The sequence below is a fragment of the Periplaneta americana genome, chromosome 10 (genome assembly GCF_040183065.1).
Source record: "Periplaneta americana isolate PAMFEO1 chromosome 10, P.americana_PAMFEO1_priV1, whole genome shotgun sequence".
Lineage (NCBI taxonomy): Eukaryota > Metazoa > Arthropoda > Insecta > Blattodea > Blattidae > Periplaneta > Periplaneta americana.
This window is the reverse complement of record NC_091126.1, coordinates 32,844,950-32,867,917: the sequence shown is the minus strand read 5'-3', so window position 1 is coordinate 32,867,917 and position 22,968 is coordinate 32,844,950. Positions and strand designations below refer to the sequence as shown.

Below are 22,968 nucleotides of genomic sequence, written 5' to 3'. Positions count from 1 at the left end.
AATGCTCAACAATTCTTTCTTCAGCATATGACATTCAGGTGCAATATTTTTTATTACATTTTACGTAAGTTACTTTGTAATGTTGTGTAGTGCAGTCTGTAGTCATAATTTTTTTAGAGCCTGCGAGAATAATAGCATTATCAGTAACAGTGACCATGTTGTTTATTTTTCAAGTTGTGAAGTACTTCCGAAAATCATGATTTGAAGGATTCCAATCCCATCTCTCCATCTTAAAACCATAAAAAGTTGTCCACAAAACCCAACTTACATCCAGTGTGGATGTTTATAAGCTTCTTCTTCTCCAGATGGGACTTTGGTGCAAGCAGACAATTCAGATAAAAGAGGATTACCCATGTGACCATAATTAATTGTTTACAATTTTTATTCAGATTTCATTTATCTTGCATTTAACTCGGTTATATAATTATTATATTGTTTCTTTTATCTTTCAAGTTCCTGCTCTTAACAACTCCCTTTAAAGAATAAAGATTTATTATTCTGAAGAAACGTAATTAAATGTAATTTCAGAGCTGCTGTGAACAAGTCATCAGAAAAATTAGATGAGGTCGAGAAGCTCTATGACAACACAACATCACGTATTTATGAAGCAAATTTGAAATTGACAGATTTGAGAGCTGCTGCTAGTAACCTTAAATTTGCTGCTTTAGGATTGAAAGATAATGCAACTAAACTTCAAGAAGCCAATGTTGAAGGTAAGCTATGGAAATGACTGTGAATTTAAGAAATTGCCATTAATATCTGTTATCACTAAAATTACTGAATACAAAAAGAATGGTTTCTATAATGTTCTGTTTGCCAGTAATCCATATTAATTGTCTGAATTTGTCAGTGTCTCTCCACATGTCTCTCCCTTTCTAGTTTTATTTTCTTGTATTGTCTCAAGTAATTTTTTTTGGATATGAAGCTCTTACTGTATTCCACAGTATATGTTGGGTTGTTGGCAAACCTGTGTTTTTCTATATACGTTGATTTTAATACGATAATGACGAAGTGATAAAATGATGAAGAAAATAAGAGTACTCCAAAAAAATCCTGCTCTAACATTATCTTTTCCTTTTCAAGATCCCCAGAATTTGAATTCCAAATATGAAAAGCTGACATATTAGGCATTTGATTAATAGGACATACTGGTACATCATAAGTTCTTCATTTCAAAATAGTATTAAAAGATTTTCCAATGAAAAATTGCCTTTGTCAGCTGTCCGTTGCAGAAGAAATCTACCTACATGTACATTTTAGTCAAAAATATTTCAATTCATTCTTGATATCATATCTTGTCGACGTCTCATTCAATGTTCGGACACTACGCACAATAATAGTTATAAAAAAATTGTTTGTAAACTGTGCATATCAATGCCCTATGGGATAATTTATGATGTAGAAAAAATTTATACGTGTTATTCATATGTTATGTAGGATTACCTGAAATGTAACTAAAATATTGTTCCTTCTTTAAATTGATAATACATTAATCTCTCTAAGGATTTGTAATTTATTTTGTCCTTAGGCCTAAGGGCGAAAATAAAAAATGTTACTCACACACTAAAGTTACCATGAACCAAAAACATTTGTTACTCTCTGTTTAATTATAATGTCATTCAGATATTACTTACCAGTACTTACTAACTTATGGCTTTTAAAGAACCCAGAGGTTTATTGCTGCCCTCACATAAGCCTGTCATCGGTCCCTATCCTGAGCAAGATTAATCCAGTCCCTACCATCATATCCCACCTCCCTCAAATCCATTTTAATATTATCCTCCCATCTATGTCTCGTCCTCCCCAAAGCTCTTTTTTCCTCCAGCCTCCCAATTAACAAACTATGTGCATTTCTGGATTCGCCCATATGTGTTACATGCCCTTTCCATCTCAAACGTCTGGATTTAATTTTCCTAATCATATCAGGTGAATAGTACAATGCATGCAGTTCTGCGTTGTGTAACTTTCTCCATTCTCCTGTAACTTCATCCCTCTTAGCCCCAAATATTTTCCTAAGCACCTTATTCTCAAACACCCTTAACCTCTGTTCCTCTCTCAAAGTGAGAGTCCAAGTTTCACAACCATTCAAAACAACTAGTAAAATAACTGTTTTATAAATAATCAGTCCCATTCCGAGGCTTATGTTGGGGCTTCGTAACAAACTTTTTTTATGCTGATGGGTTGTTAGCCCTTCGCCCAACTCCCAAGCTGGAGGACATTGCTTTCGATAAATTTAAAAGTAACATTAGTGTGACAATATAGCCTAATGGTCTGGTTGCTTGGACAGGGGTGTTGTATCACAATTTTTTATATTCAATATATTTTCCTCTTACTTCTTTCACTCCTTTCTTACTTTCCTATTTCCTTACATACTTTACTTAATTAGCCACTCACTCACTCACTCACTCACTCACAAAATATAATAATATCTTAAAATGTAATTTAAAATTACTTCAGTTATTCAAGAAATGATTGAGCACTGCAACTTTTGCAAGTATCTTTTGCTCTTATAGATATGCTGAACATTGCCCATGCTTCTTGCACACATATTCAGATATAAAGAAAATATTTTACAATACAGGTATTGTACCTGTCGTCTCATTTTTAAGAATCCATAAGATAAGTTGTTTCACTATTCTTGGGGATAAGGTTGAGGCAAGAAATATGAGCAATGAATACAAGCACGTGCACGCGCACGCGCACACACACATACACACACACACGATGATGCAATGTTGTGGAGTGTGCTATGCAAAAGCTACATTTGTGTAGACAAGTCTGAATGTGGTTTTTGGGATCATGATGTGTTTACACACAACATGAGAAGTGTAAGGATAAAAGAACATAATTTTGATTAAATTGCTTAAACTGTGGCTGATATTATACATTAATTCCCTCAGTGTGTGCTACTCAGAAGTCAGTTCTTCATTACTGATGGTATTTGTATTACTCAAAGGTGCACTGAATCTAACTCGTGAGGCTCAGAAACGGTCTCAGAAAGCTCAAGAAGCAGCAGACGCAACAGAAAAAGATGTGGGAGACTCAGAAAGGCAGTGCAAGAGAACAGAATCTTTAGTCAACCGTACTGCAAACCAGTTCTTCAAGAGCCAGGAAGAAAATGAGGAGGCCATTAGTGCTCTGACAGATAAGCTGAAGGATTTGGAAACACAGATTCCTGATCTAAACGAGTTGGTGAGTTTATCAGAATAGGATTTGTTTGTCTCGTATTCCTATTATTGATTAGCTACTTAAGTTTTCATTATGTATCTGATACAGGTTTGTGACAAGCGAGGAGACCCTTGCAACCCATTGTGTGGTGGAGCTGGTTGTGGCGTTTGTGGTGGACTCTCCTGTGAACGCGGTGCTATAACTAAAGCTGATCGGACTCTTGGTATTGCAATGGATGCTGAGAAAGCAATTCGAGAGAAAGAAACTAGTGCAGAAGAATTACTCCGTGCGGTAGGCTATCTAATTTTGTTTCAATGTTATGTTTGCTGCTTGAATGGAAAAAGACGTGCAGATTAACGGAGAAAATAGCAACACTTCTCATTTTTAATTTTTATTTAATTTAATTTATTATATTTCATAGATCTTACTATGCATTGTAGCTTCGAGATGTGAAACAAGTCAAAACTTAAGAAAAATATAAAATATATATAGGAAGCAGATTAATTCAATTTGCAAGCTTAAACAATTCATCAGTTGAGTAGAATATATGGATGCTAGTGGCTTGTGTAGCAAATGCTGCAAATTTAGTTAATTAGAAGTTCAAATATAAGTTTTTCAGATTTATTTTCCAGAAAAATTACCAGACATTTTGAAAGTTATTTGCTTCCATCATAATACAGATGTAACATTTAAAGCAACGTAATATCTCAATGAAGTGTAACCCTGTCAAAAATATCTCTTTTAAAAAGCTTCCCTCTTAATGTTTTCATGCCAAATACTTTTTCTTGAACACATCCATCTTCAGTTCTTTGAGTTCTCCCTACAACAAAATGTATGCTTGGCAGCGATCACAGATCTAATCGATTAAACGAAAGGAATAATATTAAATTAATTTGATGTAGTTTAAAGACGCAACTAAAATAGGAAGCATGACTCAATTACTTATGCATCTTCCATATTACTGCACTAATCCTAGAAAAGTTAGAGAATCACACATATAAGTGTCTACACCTCTCGTCATTAAATATCTGAAAAAGACTCACACCACACCACTTCATTAATTTAATAACTGTAATGTTACGTAAGTTTTGTAGTTTTCAGTAACATATATAATATACTGTATAGCCATTACTCAGTAAATTATAGAAATTAAGATGTAATTAAAGATATTCTCTACGTCTACTTACATAAAACCCCAAAAGGTTTAATTTTCATATCAATATAGCATTAAAGTGTGTAATTAGTGACAAATAGCCTACTCACATAATTGGATTAACTATAACAATATTTCATTTTTAATGGTAATAATGTCATCAAACATTCTTAAGTTTTGTAGTTCTTAATATCCAAAACACAGCTGTACTCGGAAAACTACAGATCAGAGAATCAGACCTGTAAGTCTTCAAGTTTTTATATGCTATCGAAAAAATTACACAAATGAAGATCGATATATTGGCATTGATTATGTGTCACAGAATCTGAACTCTAAATATGTTAGAAATCTTGTAGGTCATGGCCTTCGTGTAATATTGTTTATTGTAGTGTGTGTTTTGTTTTATTCTGAAATGTCATTAAGTTAGTTCTCAAAACTGACAACAGATGGATTTTGGAAAATAGGAAAATTATGTTGAAAAATTGACATTTCACTCAAAACTACTATTTTTCTGAAAAACTTTGGGTTCCAAGGTTCAGAATGAGGGGTCATTTATTAAAATCCATTCAGCCGTTTTCCCGTAATTTCCATTACCAGTTCAAATTATATATATAGATGCAGAAATTTTGCTAATTCTCTTCTGAAATTTTTCTCTTGGGTCTTTCTTAATGCCATTGGCATGACTAGTAATATGGTGAAGAAACTGTAAAGTGTAATTTTAATTAGCTTTTTTGGTTAATACTGATTCCATTGCAACTTGGAAGCTACTGTTGTGCAGTTTAATTTTCACACTTTCCTTTACATGACAAACAGTCAGCTGTAGAATGACGTGTATTATTTTGTCTTTATTTATTTATTAAAATTGAGCCTTTTTAAGTATAAAAGTAGCTACACAAATCGTCAAAGAGACAAGCAGAACATTAGCATTTCATTGCTTTTACATAAAGCATGTTTATGTTTGTTCTTTTACAGATATCACAAGCAAAACAAGACACCATTGGAGCAAGAAATCTGGCTAAAGAGGCTTATGACGCAGCTGTTCTTGCAAGTAACAGTTCCGAGAACTTGATACAGGATAGAGCTGATCTCGTTGAAAAGCTGGAGGAATTCCACAGTATGGCTGGTGCCACGCCTGCTGAAATTAGGAATCTTGCGTTAGAAGTGAGTTACAAATCTAATTTTGAATTAATTAATTTAACATAAAGGGAATGTGTCGACAGAATGTTCCTTTCCACTCAGGTGCTTAAAAGTTGTGTACAGAATTCTGTATCATCATAGTTAGTGAAAGGTTTGATATTTTTAGTGACAGGTGGCTTTGAACAGACAAATGACTTCATCTGACCAAAAGTGAAGCTTAGATTTGAAGCATTATTTTACAGTATCTATTGTAGATTGAGTCCTATCGGATATTAGTATAATGAAAATCTAATAACAATATTATGTTTTCTTATGTATACTGTAAAACAGAATGTTTTTAAATATTATTTCGTGTCAGAGGAAATGCTTGTGCAAATTTCGTAAAAATTATTAGACTTCTCCAACATCAAGTACATCCACGATTTATAAATTCAAGGAAATTCACGAAATCTAGCGACAATACGATACGTTACAAGATTATCACGAAATCATAGGTAAGCATGAACATTATCCAATGTAAATAAACGGAAATGTATACAGTAGAAAATATGTATAAAAATAATTTTCTTTTGGTAGGGCTGGACGGGACAAAGCAAAAAAAAAAAAAAAATTCAGTTTCAATTAATAATGGTTCCGGTACTAAAATATTGTGAATTTTATTAGTAACAACAATGTAATTTATTTGCCACAACAATAATTCCTTTCTACAATTCGCCTTAAACGCTCTCGTCAACAATTGGATTTTCACTTAACACAGTATTCGTTATAGCACTCCACCGACGACAATGACAATTTACTTGGACTAGTACGAACAACAATGAACTGTTAATCTTAACTAATATTTACAAAGCACTATTTACAAATCAGAACTATCAGTTCTCAGTTCACAGTTCTTCTAGCTCAGTCACTCGAGTTCACAGTATCTCGAACCACAGACCTCCAGAGACAGTTCACTGTACTCGAACTCAGGTCCCTCCAACTGCGGTCCACTGCACTCGAACTCAGGTCCCTCCAACTGCGGTCCACTGCACTCGAACTCAGGCCTTCGGATGCTGACGCAGATGCAGACGCACACTCGAGTCGAACTCCGGTACACAAGACTGGCTTGCTTGCTCTGGCTTTCTCACTGACTGGCTGACTAATCAACTGAAAACTAAACTACTCGAGTTCGCTGGCGTTTCTTCTTTTATAGCGAAGTCATAGTTGCGAGAAATTTCTACAGCTGTGCAGAGAATTATCTGGATATCTCCACTTCGACAGACTTCTCGAAGAGTCAGGAAGGTCCGTTCCCCCTTCCCTCCGTAAGCAGCTGCGCGCGCGATCTCCCCTCGTCGCGTGGGCCCTTTCCCCTTTCTCCGCCGCGCGCCGTTCCTTAGTGCTCCATGAAGCCCGCGCGATCTGCTTTCTTGCGGGACGCTGGTCGTGAGTTCGAATCTCACGTTGCTGTCACAATATGATGAAACAAGCTATGAGTCAAAGGGAACTCCATGCAAGTTATGATATTGCTTTGGAAATCGCAAAATCATTGAAGTGTTATAATGAAGTACAGTTCATTAAAACATATCTGAATAAAGTTCCCAACATTATCTCCCCCGAATAATCTGATGTTTTTAACAGTATGAACTTATCCACATGGACCATGCAAACGGAGGATAAAGGGATATTGAAACACTAGCTGAACGAGAAATAAAATCAAAGATGCATAAACAGTGGTCTAATCTCTCGCTTTTGGGTGAAAACACAAATATTGATACAGTAAAATTGGTAATGCTCACACATGGAGTTATGAAGGATTTCTCGGTATAAGAGTATTTGCTCGATGTCATTGCATTCGGAGGAAATACAACAGGAGAGGAGTTATTCCAAGCATGAAGAAAATATATAGAAGCAATGAATCTGAACATAAAGCAACTTGTATCTGTAGTAACATACGGTACCCGAAATACGACTTTAAAAAAGTCTACTAGGTGGACTATTAAGATAGCTGGAAATAAGTGAGGACATAATGTTGCCATTGTATAACACACGAGACTGGCTTAGATTTCTTTAAAATGCTCTCCATATGAAAATGTGTGTAGTCTTATCTTAGGTCGCTTGCCACTATCCTACATAACTGCTGTGTTTGGCTCTACATTCAGTATATTTCCGAACAATTGCTTTCTGAACGAAAACTTGTAAAATCTAAACAAAGATCGTGACTAGCAGACGAAAATTTATGAGTTGCATTAATAGTGACAATTTGTGACGTATTTTATTGTTGTAGCACAGTAAAAATAAAAGTGAAATAAAATATAATCTGTCCATCTATAAATCAATATTGCGTAGTCTACGTTAGGTGATTGGGTTGAGAGTCCGCCACTGGGATTCGAACAGGGTGCTCTATAGTCCTTGATTAATACTTCATCTTATGTATTGCGGCTTGCATTCAGTGATGTTATCGTGAATACAAATTTGCCGACAGCAGTCCTAGAGCATTACTTTTCAATAGAAACAATTTATTTGTCATTAATGTGGAATGTTTACCATTCTTCGAATTTTTTACAGCTACTGTATTAAACCTTTTAAAGAGAATTCATATATATTTACAATGTATATTGTGTCTCATTATTATAGATCGTACTTTCAAGACAGTTTCTGGTCATTGTAATATTTAATTAAGTTCATGCGAATATATGCCCTATGGATCTTATGTAACAAGTTACGGTTACAGTATTAATATACTGCAGGTCTTGAAATCACATTTGTAACATTTGAGGTTCCATGATTGTGTATTGTTTATATCACATAGTGGCTGCACAGTCGATTTGATATCAAACATTGTGTATGTTCCCATAATTTTCTTCGGAACCAGATCAACTAGTGTGAGTTGCACACTCGATAGTCCAGAGTCTTGGGCTTCACACTTACTGGACTTGAATCTTATTGATTTATATGGTAATATTTGAGGTTGAAGTTATATGCCATTGATGCGATAATCAAATGAAATACCTCGGATATGCCCCAAGACTGAACCTAGAATCTTTGAACCCATGTGAGGCTCATTTTCAGGCTGAACTGATCTGTGTCTGTAGATGCAGAAGCATTTTAGAGCATCTTCTAAGCAAAAACTTGAAAAATTGAAAGATTAGTAGTGTTTACTTCATATGATACAAAAATAATGAAAATGTGCTTATGGTATTGAAATATAAGTGGCTATAATTTACTTGTCCTTGCTTGCGTGTTTAGTTGCTTGCCCAAAAATGACCTGTAGTATGAGTCATTCTGTGAAAACCTGCATGTGGTAAAGTGGTTTTCCATATTGAGGGTGAAATCCATATTAGTCTGGTATATGTGCATTTATGTTTTCATTTGAACTTGGTTTTATTTTACCAGACACTCAACAAAGACATATACCTACGTCCAGAACAAATCACCAATTTGACAAGCAGTATTAATGATACAATATCATCGTTGAAAGATATTGATGCAATCCTGGAAGACACGAGTGATGACCTGGATTTAGCAAACAATTTAAAAAAACAAGCAGATAAAGCCAAGTAAGTACAAATTATTACTAAATTAATAGTAATTTTACCAAAAAGAAAAGAGAAAAAAATACCAACCTATCATTTTATCAAATCTCTTTACTGTTTTCGTCACCACTTCATCTTGTGAATGATTGTAGAATCTAAATGGAAAATAAGTTATTCTTGGATATGTGGCTTCAGGAATTGGTAGGATATTTATTTAACGAACCTTTGAAACTACAGTCTACATAAGAGTTAATGAAATTACTATATGTTGATAGTGGAACAATAGTGGGAAGAGAATGGCAAAGACATAAAGTTTGTCAACCACAAATTTCGCACTTTGCAGAGGATGATTAAACAAATTTATATGATAACAAGCTATCATGCCTCAGTGGTCTAATTGTTACTCAGGCTTGCCATTAGGTCCGACATTTGTATATTCAATCCCATAATGTATAAAGTTTATTTTTCAGTTTTATAACTTATCTTTTTGTTTTGATTACATTAATACTGTACGTAACACATTTTTATATGTATTGTATCACTTTGATATCTGTATGTAAAATGTAATCAAAATGAAAAGATAAATTATAAGACTGGAAAATAAATGTTATACATTATCATAATTTATACTTATCGGAAACAATAAACATGAATTTAAATTATTCAATCCCAGCCAGTGCCAATGCCTTGGATTTACAAAGGTGGTAAAATCCTTACTATAGCTTCCATCAATATATTATATTATATAGGAAAAAGAAAATTATATTAATGAGAAGGAACATACACTGACCAGGGAATTTTGCAGAACTTTTACAGAACTTTAAAGTTTCCACAGAAAATATATTTTTTTTATTTTTTGCTCTATTTCCATACATCTAGGGTTATATTAATTTTGGAAAACAATTTTATTATAGAAGTTTTTAATTGTAGGTAGAATTCTGAAGATAACAATGAATTGTTTCAAAGGAAAGTATTTTTCTTGCTCTGTTTCGGTAACAACTAAGGTACATTAATTTTGTAAAGTAATTCATATATATATATATATATATATATATATATATATATATATATATATATATGGATATCTAAGTCCTAAAAATTGGAGCTACAGTATATTTAATTTCTAAGACAATATTGTCTGGATAGGCCTATATACTGCCTACAACATTTCTATTATTTGAATTGCTTGTACAAAGAACAAATACAAACAAACAAAAAAAAAAAAACCAAAAGATGAGCGAATTTCACATAAATCGTCATTTTGTATTACAGTTCTCATTGTTTTTAATGGCATTCAACAATGTATTGTTCACACATTTATATGGAAAATAACTCCATAGATCATTAAATTAATCTGACTCATTTTCTAGCCAATAAACAAATATAAAGCTTATTTATTGATTCACACACTTTTAGCAATTGAAGCTTTGGCATTGTAATTGAAAATAATTATTTCCTGAAAGTGTCTATTTTTGATAGATTTACTTTTAATATTGAAATATGAAAATGGTCATTTACTTAGCTCGGGAGTAATGAGCTGGACTCGTGATTCGAGACTGCGCTCCAGCATGGGTTCGAATCCCGCTTGAGCTGATTACTTGATTGACGTTCTCCTGAACTCTAAGGCAAATGTCAGGTTATCATATGACGCCAACCCTGGTCTCATTTCGCTGTCGTCCACACCTGTGGAGTAACGGTTAGCACGTCTGGCCGCGAAACTAGGTGGCCCGGGTTCGATTCCCGGTTGGGGCAAGTTACCTGGTTGAGGTTTTTTCCGGGGTTTTCCCTCAACCCAATATGGGTAACTTTCGGTGCTGGACCCCGGATTCATTTCACCGGCATTATCACCTTCATCTCATTCAGACGCTAAATAACCTTAGATGTTGATAAAGCATCGTAAAATAACCTACTAAAAAAAAAAATTTCGCTGTCACCACTTGTACTGATGGTAGATAACGTAGCAGTTGTTAAGAGTTTCGTTAAATAACTAATCAAATATATGAAATAACTATTAAAAATAGCAGGATATTTGTTTTTAGTTTATGATCCACCACATATTATGTAACTTTTGGCTTCCAGTAGAATATCATTAGCATCTGTGACGAGCTTCTTTTTCTTCTATTTCACATTTTATTGTTGCAGATCTCTTATAAAGTTGATGTAGATTTTATTGTTAGAGATATTGGTCTATTACTATTTTCTCCATTAATTGCGTTCAGACTCTGGTAGCAAATTAACATTTCCAGAATGGATGCTGGAGGAATTCTTGAAACAGCCCAGAGAGTTGTTGCAGCTTTAGATGAGGCTCAGGAGGCCCAGATGAAAGCAGAGGAAGCAATTACGAAGGCACAAGATGATATATCTGCTGCAGAGAAGGATCTAGCTCAGGTAATTTTTTTTCTCCTTCGAAAATTCCCTACTGTCATCCATCATCCAAAATTACTTCTGGAGTCCCACAGGGGAGTGTCTTGGGCCCCCTTCTATTCCTGGCTGGGAGGAACACGTTACTGACACAGCGGACAAAGCATGGAGAGCATTACACTTTGTGATGAGGGTACTAAGAAAAGGCTCTGATAAATCCAGAGAGATTACATACAAGTCACTATCGTCCAGTAATGAAATATGATGCTGCATGTTGGGATCCTTACAGATTAGAACATATTAAGACATTGGAAAAGATTCAAAAACAGGTTCTCGAGCATTGTCGTAATAATTCAGCATTAAAATGGGACACACTCACGGACAGGAGAACGCGAATTCGATTATGCACAATGATCAAAATATACAGAGGTGAGCCTGCCTGGAGAGAAATAAAAACATAGGTTGCAGCCGCCAAATTACTCTTCAAGGAACGACCACTCACATAAATTGAGGGAAAGACTACAGAGGACAGACACTGGAAAGTTTTCTTTCCTCAATCGTACTATCAGGGACTGGAATGCTTTACCTGCAGACTTACTAAAGGCTTTATCAATAACGAAAAATGTACAGTAGTTAAAAATAGGCTTAAGGACTTTACTAATAGACGATAGTATATTATGCACACTATTTAAAGAGTGTAATTGATGTTTTGTTATTTGAAGTGTTGTATGAGTGGAGAAATGTGTTGTGTCAATGAAGTTATAGTTTATAGTGGTAGAGCAAAGTATTTGAACAGTGAAATGTTTTTGAAGTGTTAGTGAAACCAGGATAGTATCAGTGAAATGTGTCGTAGTTCCAGTGCATGAGTGAGTTGACACGAAATGAGTGTAATGCTGAAAGGTACTTGGGCATGTATGAACATATCATACTCGTGGGTTTTAGTTCGAAATTAGGGTTAAGATACAAATTAGATTTACTTTAAATGTTATTTTAAGTGATTGTGCTTCATTTAATTTAGGATGATCCTTGTTAATATTGTTATACTATTGTTATTACTTATTATTTTTAGTATTAATTATTATTAGTAATATTATTATTATTAATTTATTATTAATTGTATTTATTATTACCGGTAATTGTGTTTATTATGAATTGTCATTATTGAGTGTAATTAGTTACCACTGCCACTGGATATTTACCCATTTGCAATGTGAATAAATATATACACATACATACATTTTTCTGCTTTCCTTTTAGGCTTGCATTAAAATTTCTCTAAAGTTGGCACTGTTTTCTGTACAACGTACATTTCATGAATCTCTCGCAAGATATGGCTCTGCAAAACCCATCTACAATACTTTCATTTACTGTATTCCACAGTCTTTCTTCAGTGTCCATCTTCATTTAATATAGTTTTTACAGGGCTAAATGAAATTACGGTCGTCTTATTAGTCGATTCCACAACATTGCTTCTCCTTATCTTTTAAATGCTGTGCGACTTTATAACAATACCATACCATCATTCCTTAATCAACTGCCTGAAGTGCTTGCTTTGTTCGTGGTTAATGCAGACTTGATGAGACAAGAAGCTACTTTTGACAGTGACATCAAGCCTGACCCCCTCTGCTTAAGCTGCATGGAGGAAGAAATTAGAATCTGCGCAAATCTTTTTGAAAGTTGCAGTACAGTACCTAATATAGTTATGCTATTTTTCTCAAATTTTTAGTTAAATTTTATCTTACCATCTTAATAATTTTAAATAACCTATATAATTTCTAAAATGTATTTAACAAATTAAGTGCTTATTATTTAAAATATTTTCAAGTTTTAAAGTTAAAATTGTGGTATAATTTATTGGGTTCTTTTGTTAAACTACAGATTGGCAGTGAAACGGACGATGCTCAACAGAAAGCTAACGAGACAGTGAAAGGAGTGACTATGCTTGAAAGTCGTCTCAAGGAGCTTCAGACAAGGTTTCTGAAGAACAGTCGTGATTCCAAAGAAGTTACAGAAGAAGCTGAAAAAGTGAATAAAGAGGCAAAACAGGCAAACGAAAAAATCGGTGATCTTGACACAAAGCATCAAGAAGCTTCTAGTCGACTAGAGCAGAAGCAAGAAGAGTCAACTCGCGATCACAAAAAAGCTTTGCAGTTGCTGGAGAGAGCAAGCAAATTGTTTCACAATACATCAGCGAAGCAGAAAGAGCTGTCAGGTAAAGAAACTCTATGGAATAATATGTTATCATTATCAAAATCATCATTATCGTCATTATCATAAATTTGTTTGTTGATATGTTTGGACAAAGTAACAAAAAAGTACTGGTACACTTTAATTCAGGAGTTAACGTCCATTAATGCATCGCCCTGAGTGGCACAGTTGGTATAGTGCTGGTCTTCTGTGCCCGAGGTTGCGGGTCCGATCCTGTCCCAGGTTGATGGCATTTAAGTGTGCTTAAATGCGACAGGCTCATGTCACTAGATTTAGTGGCATGTAAAAGAACTCCTGCGGGACAAAATTCTGGCACACTGACGACGCCGATATAACCTCGGCAGTTGCGAGTGTCGTTAAATGAACCATAATTTAAATTTTCCATTAATGCCCTCTTAATTTTACTTTAATAAGAAATGTGTTTCCGTTTCTTTATTTCAGGTATGTTACAAGATTATGACGAGAATCAAGCAGTTCTGAATGACTTATCTGAAAGAATTGAAGAATTGAACAGAAGAATAGACTCTGCTCACAGGAACATTAATAAAAAATCAGAATATTATCGCACATGTGTGTCTTAAGAGTTTGTGTGATGAATATGGATCATCGGTGCATAGGATGATCTGAAACATTGAAGTGCTATAACAGACGATTTGGATGTGATATGTATTCTTCGCATCAGTGCAAATTTTAATGTGCCAAAATCTGTGTTTAATATTGTAATGCATTTATATTTATAAGTATATTTCTGTTCAATATTGTAGAAAGAAAGTGAAGAACGGCGAAGTCGATTCATGTCACTTGCTCAGTCATTGAGAGTGTTCAAACTGCCATTTCATGTTATTTGTGAACATAGCTTTAGTTTTATACATCTCATTTTTTTTATTTTCCATTATTAATAGGCATAGTTAATTTTTAAACATAGCGTCATTCCATTTGTCATCTTCTCTTCATGAGAACTACCTCCAGAAAAACTTGTTTCTCTTAATTGACAAATGTTTCAATTAATAAATGCCTAGTCTATATCTGACCCAGTACGTAACTTGTATCGGTTATGTATGTATAGTATTATGTCTTATCTTCAGCATTACTATCTGAGATTTCTTTTATCCATTGAAATAGGAAATATTAGAATCTGATGGTCGTATTTTTTATAACTAGCCTATTTATTAAATTGTCTTCATGTTTTAAAGATTAACATATTCTTATCTCTCAACAACAATAATAATTCATGCTATTATGTTAGTGTGAACATCATCTATAAATTTAATTAACTGTTGCAATATGAATGTATTGCTCCGAAAGAAAATATGTTGGATATAGTACATATCCATAGGTCAGTTACTCTTTGATACATAAAGGAAATTTAACAGGAGTTTTGTAAACTTGAGAATCTTAATTCAGTTTGTTTTTCTATCAGATTTTCTAAAGTATTTTAAAGCATAATTTGTTTGTTATATAATGTGAGGGTTGTGTTCCTGTTGTAGCTATGGCCTTGCCTTGAGTAAAATATTTACTTCCTGAAGGGGTTCGGCTCACTTGGCTGTCTCTGATCTGCATCATACTGTGTTCTCAACAACCCTCATTCATTGTACTTACTTGTGCAGCTTGTGGGGTGATCTAGACCCCACATATAACCAATAAAAATAAATACCATAAAAGTACTGTATGATTTTGTTATAGAAATATAGACTCTACACTAATATTTCCACAAATAGGAAAAATCAAATCTGGGAGAGAACAACAATAATATTGCGTAGTTTCATTGTATAACTGAATCTATAGATGTGGACGATAATTTTAACTTTTCACTTGTTATTTTTCTGTTTACATATTATTGTGATTGTTTATGAAGTAAAGTAATCCCCCCTACATCCATGTGGGGATACATTCCACAACCAGCAACTGATATGCAAAACCACAGATAAAAGTGAACCGTATAAATGAGTCTTTTATACATATTTACGATGAATTTTATTTGAAAAATAATAAATATCTTGTACATTATTACAATTATAAACACTTGTGTGAACTTGAGGAGGGGGACCCCATATCTAGGTTGCTACTGCAACATGTGTCAGGACAGTGAAAAGTAATTAGTGGGAGTCATACCTTAGCACAGTGTTCGTGATTGACATTGAATACACAGTGCGACTAAATTCTAGATTTTCTATAAAGCTCTTCAGATTAAGATGCTAGGCACTACAAATCTATAAAAAAAAAAAAGTTGCCGAGGTTAACTGTGGATAACCGAAACTACCAGTCACAGATTCTGCGGATAAATGGGGTTTACTTTAATCAGTTAGCACTTTAGAAGACGGTCCCGTGCCATGGTGTCGTGGTCTAAGGCATCCTGCCTAGGACTTGCATTACGGAATGCGCGCTGGTTCGAGTCCTCATGGGGAAAGAAATTTTCTCATGAAGTTTCGACCAGTGTATGGGACTGGTGCCCACCCAGCATCGTGATGCACTTGGGGAGCTACGAAAGGTAGCGAAATCTGATTACGCAAACCAGCTATAACGGCTGGGGGGCTCATCGTGCTAATCACACGATACTTCCATTCTGGTTGGATGATCGTCCACCTCTGCTTCGGCATGTGGGTGTGAAGCCAGCAGCCGGCTGGTCGGTCTTGGCCCTTCATGGGCTGTAGCGCCACGGATTATTATTATTATTATTATTATTATTATTATTATTATTATTATTATTATTATTATTATTATTACTACTTTAGAACACGAACTAAATTTATATATATATATATTTTTTTTTCTTTGTGTAGCATTTTGACATCGTATTATGTCACTGAGTTCCCATTACTTGTGATGGTTTGCATGGGAGTTCGTTCAAAATTATTAAAACTGCAGCACGGAATTCATGTTCATTACTGAAACTTAATAAGCATGAAATAAGTGAGGATACAATTTGGTACTCTATTTTCAATAAATCACCAATTTCTTCTGACATACGTCGCTTCTTGCATGACGAAGATTGTTTCTTAGAATGGAAAGTATCATATCTCGGATGGGGTTGGAGTGGATGGTACTATAACTTGGGTCAGCAGTAAATAAGGGAGATCTCACACTTTAGACGAAAAGGAAGAAAATAAAATAACAGCATTACACAGGTTTTATTTCTCAAGCATTAAACGTGTAGAAAACTTCAACCAACATTTTAAAATACTTTAGTGGCAATTTCTTGTTTTCCAGCTTTGTGTATTATTTTTCCATTGCACATTATGTAGAGTGTTGAAAAAATGAACCTATGAATATAATGTACAATGTTTAATTTGTGAAGGGCGATGTAGTCTGCTGTAACTTAGTGTTAATATTAATTTATTGTTTCTGGAATTAATTCCTGAGAAGAAAACTTGAATTTATTTCTAAGCACTGTACATTACAATGAGACGTTAAAGTATTTTCCCTAAATTTTTCTTAATAATACTCTTTTTGAAACATCGAGTAATATGTGCAAACCACAGTGAACAAGAATGTGCCATTTATATTGTATTTCTGTTTTACTTTCTTATTGTTTTAATTATGGATAAAGTGCTGTGATGCTGTGAAAAAGTCGAATTTAATTTTTTTACAGAAATACTAATTTCAGCATGTCTGAAACCAAGAAGACTCTCTTGCCATGCAGGTTTTTGTTTTATATTCACCTCTGTAGAGCTTTTCTCTTAAAATATTTCATGGAATCTCCTTTTTCCAATATCTGCGACGCAAATAATTATTTTGAAAAATATGCATTTGATATAGTTATTTATACTCTGTAAACAAAATTATAACATTTTAATCTCTTGTTACAGAATTCCAGAAAACAGTAATTTAACTTAAAATTCAGTCTATATTTTCTTTATATTTTCTTGGAGAGGGAATGGTGTGAAATAAAATAATTTGAAAGTGTGAATAATTTCAAGGAAAAAATTGTTCCGGGGCCGGGTATTGATCCCGGGACCCTTCGCTTAGCGCACGAATGCTCTCCCGACTGAGCTACCCCAAGAACTATGCACGACACTGTCACAATTTTTCCCTTATATTCACACAATTCAAATGGGCTGACAAGATGCCAGAACCCAACTTTGAGTGCACACAAATACTTTGTGACTTAAATTGTGGCTTTCTGTTAACGTACCTCCAGTAACGAATATATTATGCAAATCTGGCTTTCAGGTAGTAGCTTCCTGTAAAGCAGGTTTGAATAATTTCTAGGAAAAAATTGTTCCGGGGCCGGGTATTGATCCCGGGACCCTTTGCTTAGCGCAGAAAGCCACAATTTAAGTCACACAGTATTTGTGTGCAATCAAAGTTGGGTTCTGGCGTCTTGTCAGCCCATTTGAGTTGTGTAGATATAAGGGAAAAATTGTGACGATGTCGTGTATAGTTCCTGGGGTAGCTCAGTCGGGAGAGCATTTGTGCGCTAAGTGAAGGGTCCCGGGATTGATACCCGGCCCTGGAACAATTTTTTCCTTGAAATTATTCAAACCTGCTTTACAGGGAGCTACTACCTGAAAGCCAGATTTGCATAATATATTCGTTACTGGAGGTACGTTAACAGAAAGCCACAATTTAAGTCACACAGAATTTGTGTGCACTCAAAGTTGGGTTCTGGCGTCTTGTCAGCCCATTTGAGTTGTGTAGATATAAGGGAAAAATTGTGACGATGTCGTGTATAGTTCCTGGGGTAGCTCAGTCAGGAGAGCATTTGTGCGCTAAGTGAAGGGTCCCGGGATTGATACCCGGCCCTGGAACAATTTTTTCCTTGAAATTATTCAAACCTGCTTTACAGGGAGCTACTACCTGAAAGCCAGATTTGCATAATATATTCGTTACTGGAGGTACGTTAACAGAAAGCCACAATTTAAGTCACACAGAATTTGTGTGCACTCAAAGTTGGGTTCTGGCATCTTGTCAGCCAATTTGAGTTGTGTGGATATAAGGGTAAAATTGTGACGATGTCGTGTATAGTTCCTGGGGTAGCTCAGTCGGGAGAGCATTCGTGCGCTAAGCGAAGGGTCCCGGGATCGATACCTGGCCGCGGAACAATTTTTTCCTTGAAATTATTCAAACCTGCTTTACAGGGAGCTACTACCTGAAAGCCAGATTTGCATAGTTTGAAAGTGTGTTCCGAAAATTTTTTGGATCCTAGCAATGATCGAAAACAATTTCAGGCAAAACTTTTAGTACTTAAAATATTTACATCAACTACACAAAATTAAGTTTAAGTTCAGGAGGTAGAGCAAGAGGTGACATAAATGTTATAGCATTAATGCTGCTGAGAAATATGTTGAGCCTTGAGAAGATTTAAGAAACTGAAGTAGAGCTGTGACAAGGAATATCAGTTTAATTTTAATACTTGGTTTGCTTTCCTACTTTCACATTATACAAAGTACAAATATTGTTTTTTACTGTTATATTCCTTTAACTATTATAAATTTAAATTGTGGTACAATACCCAATGTTTCAAATAATTTCTGCACCATTTAAATATTTTAGAAAAAATAACAGCATGTACAAAACATCTCTGACTGGAAATGATTTTAACGAGAGTGTATTTCAATAAGGAATATAAATTCAGGCTGAAAGCATAAAGTAAGATCATACTATCTACTCTTTTTTTCAGTTTCGTTTCTGTAATCTGATAGTTTTTAAACTGAATTTTATGACTTTATATTGATATACTAGTTGTGTAGTATAAAAATCTGCTACTAAAATTCATTCCTCTCAAAAATACGATGTGGTGCTTGTCCTCTGGAAATGTTATGAGTCATAAGTTTCCTTTCAGATTATTTTGTAGGCACCAACGTAAAATAATATAATCATCCTTCCTGATCATTATACATATTTCTCAATGACACTATCATTAAAGTCTCGTTTGCTTTAAAGGTCACTTAATATAATACACTACTTCAATGTTAAAAGGTTAACTTTGGAAAGCTTGTCTTCGCACTAAGTTTTGTGTAGAGAAGATAAGCATTTTAAGCAGGATAAGTCACGTTCTACATTGGGAGTGCTTCCTAGAATTGTAGGTTTGAGACAAAATAGTTCGTTTCTGAAAATACTTCAGCTAACTCTGTATCTTTCAAAAACTTAAGTGTCTCAACCAATCTCCATAAACAGTTACTAACTCAGATATTTATTTGTTTATGAATAAATTAATTATTATTCGTTTCCTCTTATATTTCGTGTTTATACATTATTTTGATTCTCTGATTGAGTTCTGGCTGATATGTACACCTATTATCAGACAGTACATCTCACTTGACGATATGTGTTGGAGAAAGAACAATATTTGTTTGTATATGTAAAGGGTGCAGTAAAACATCCTCCCTAATTTAAAGTTTAAATAAAGGACAGATGGATCAAAATAAGGAAACTGTATTAATATGAACTGTATCTAAACAGTGGGAAATTTAGGTTGACAAGCATTGCCATAGCGATATCAAAGGACATGCGCAAAACAAGAATTGAATAGGACATTTAATACACGGAATTGACATTCAATTAGTGCAAATTGTAATCTGTAACGAATTGCAACTATGCTGTGGACGGATGAAGAACGTGCTTATGCTGTGGTATTGTTTCTGGTAAGTGGTAATTCTGTTGTTGCTCTCAGATGTTTCCCGGACGCTTAATTTCTTCACGTGGCGACGTCCCCTGGCCAGCACGATCACCAGACCTTACACCCTGCGATTTTTTCTATGGGGGCATCTTAAGGCTGAGGTGTTCAAACATCGGCCGAGGACTTTGCCAGACCTAAGAAAAGCAATACAGGAAGAAATTGGTCTTATTCCTCAAGAAATGCTAGTTAGAGTGATGCAGAATTTCCGAAGTCGCATTCAACAATGCATTGATAGTGAGGGACACCTCTTGAGAGACACGTTATTAAAATAATGAAAAATTCCCACTGTTAAGGTACCATTCATATTAATAAAGTTTCTTTATTTTGATCCATCTGTTTTTTATTTAAACTTTAAATTAGGGAAGATGTTTTGCAGCACCCTTTATATCTGAAGCCTGATTTTTTTTTTCCTTTTGGAGGAGGGCACGCAGGCAAGCACCGCAGCCTTAAGCTTATTGTGTAACCTCCTCATGTTAGAATGATTGTTGAAGTACTTAGAATCGCTTCTTTCAAGCACATGAGTCACTGCATGGTGTCATCGTATCGATTCAGCCACAGCATCCAGTTCTGACTGGAGACCTGATCCTCCACCTGCCTGTGATGTTATTCCACGGCCTCCTCAGATAGATGGCATCTGTTCGCAGTTCATGTGCCTGAATTTGCTGCATCCTCAACCAGAAGAACATGTTGCCATCAGTTTTAAGACTCACCAAGGCGCTATCTATTCAAGGGAGTTATATTCCCCCGGTCATGCGCAGTCTGCTTATTAAAGCCCCAGTGGCTTTGCTGGATATGTGCACCTCCCACAGACAGATGCCGCCTATAGGCAGATCCTAGAACCACGTCCGCTATGTCCTGGTCGACCTGTAAACTATTATAAGATGATTAATAGAAATGATACTAATGAAGGCGAAATGAGTCCGAGGCCCAACGCCGAAAGTTATCCAGCAATTCTGGTTCGAGTGATTAAGGAAAAACCTCAGAAAAAACCTTAACCAGGTAACTTGTTCCAACCAGGATTTGAACCCAGGCCTGCTCGTTTCATGGTCAAGAAGGCTAACTGTTACTCTATAGTGGTGGAAAAAAAAATTATGGTTTATTTAACGACTCTCGTAACTGCAGAGGTTATATCAGCTTTGCCGGTGTGCAGGAATTTTGTCCCGCAGGAGTTCTTTTACATGCCAGTAAATCTACCCACATGAGCCTGTCGCATTTAAACACACTTAGATGCCATCGACCTTGGCTGGGATCGAATCCGCAACCTCTAGCATAGAAGACCAGTGCTATATCAACTACGCTACCGAGTGCGACTACAGTGGTGAACTGAAGCCTGATTAGTGTAACATGTAGTTAATCAGCGAAGTATGCAATGGAGGGGGAAAGGAACTGGCCACCCTACCCTATTATCTCCTGGCTTAGTTGCCTCATATGTGGTGCCTTATTGGTGTCATTGTGAGGTTCAGACTGTCTGCAGACATTTGACTACAGTAAACAACAACATTATTTTGACTAGGTCGTGAATTTTGAATATGCAGGTGATGTGAGATGTCAGTTTCTGTCTACCTGCTTGTCACTATGGAATGCTGGGAGAAAAAGGGAGACGATAGATACATAAGCATTATACTTTCTTCCTCTCACAGTATGCAACCAGCAAGTGGATTCTAGCCTGTTTCTGACGTTTCTTCACCATATTGAAAACAAGCATGAACCGGCAGCATGTGCTACTGTTTGCAACACAATACCGTGTAGCATTAAACAAGTTAAATTACTATGTTATTAGTAGTAACATATGTTAATATAACTATAAATAATTAATAATTAATAGTAAATAATATAATAAGAGACATGAAATTATCAACTTCAGTTTTTAATTGCCATTTAACCAGTCTATATTTTTTTAAGTAGGTTTTTTACGACGCTTTATCAACATCTTAGGTTATTTAGCATCTGAATGACATGAATATGATAATGCTGGTAAGTGAGTCCGGGGTCTTCTTCTTCTTCTTCTTTGGTTCTACAGCCGGGTTCCAGCCTTGACTGCCTCAGTGATGCTTTTCCATGTCCTTCGATCTAACACCTTTGTTTTCCATCCTCTAGCACCTGCTGCTATTATATCCTTCTCCACTTCATCCAGCCATCTTAGCTGAGGTCTCCCTACTTTTCTGGTACCAAAAGGTATAGTGCGAGTCAATTTCTTGCAAGGATCATTTTCATCGTTCCTGCAGATATGGACCAGCCACCTGACTCTCCTAGCTTTAATTTCTCTGCAAACATCTGGTTCTTTAAAAAGTTGGTATAATTCATAGTTATATCTTTTCCTCCAACTGCCCTCATTTACTGGTCCGTATATCGTCCTCAGAACCTTTCTCTCAAATATACTCAGCCTACAATTGTCGGCACTGCCAACTGCCCAGGTTTCAGATCCATAAAGCAAGACTGGTCTTATTAATGTTTATATAATTTGCTCTTAGTGCTGAGGCTGATGTCATGTGATCTTAACTGTTTTTGGAGTCCATGATAGCATCTGTTTGCTGTGAGGAGTCTATGTTGGATTTCTGCACTCACATTATTATCTGAGGTGACTAGTGAACCTAGGTACTTAAATTCGGTGACTTTTTCAAACTTGTATCCTCCTACTTCAAGATACTCCATTTCTGAGGGATTTATTGATCCTCCATATACTTGGTTTTACCCTCATTTACTTTGAGGCCCATTTGCTGTGCTGCAGCATCTAGGTTGATGAATACATCTTTGATGGCTCTTTCTGATCTCCCAACAATGTCAATATGATCAGCATAAGCCAATATTTG

General features: G+C 35.3%; 1 protein-coding gene across 4 annotated transcripts in view; it reads left to right on the top strand.

Annotated features, from left to right (window-relative positions):
- LanB1 (laminin subunit beta-1) overlaps nt 1–15,208 on the top strand; it is a 150,321-nt gene extending 135,113 nt beyond the window's left edge. For all 4 annotated transcript variants that reach the window (XM_069837171.1, XM_069837170.1, XM_069837169.1 and 1 more), the window contains 8 exons: nt 529–713; nt 2,957–3,192; nt 3,277–3,459; nt 5,294–5,482; nt 8,831–8,994; nt 11,217–11,358; nt 13,210–13,543; nt 13,981–15,208. In XM_069837171.1, the coding sequence (XP_069693272.1) occupies nt 529–713; nt 2,957–3,192; nt 3,277–3,459; nt 5,294–5,482; nt 8,831–8,994; nt 11,217–11,358; nt 13,210–13,543; nt 13,981–14,120 (1,573 nt within the window). In that variant the 3' untranslated portion in view covers nt 14,121–15,208. The remainder of the gene's footprint in view (nt 1–528; nt 714–2,956; nt 3,193–3,276; nt 3,460–5,293; nt 5,483–8,830; nt 8,995–11,216; nt 11,359–13,209; nt 13,544–13,980) is intronic.
- Nucleotides 15,209–22,968: the final 7,760 nt, after the last annotated feature.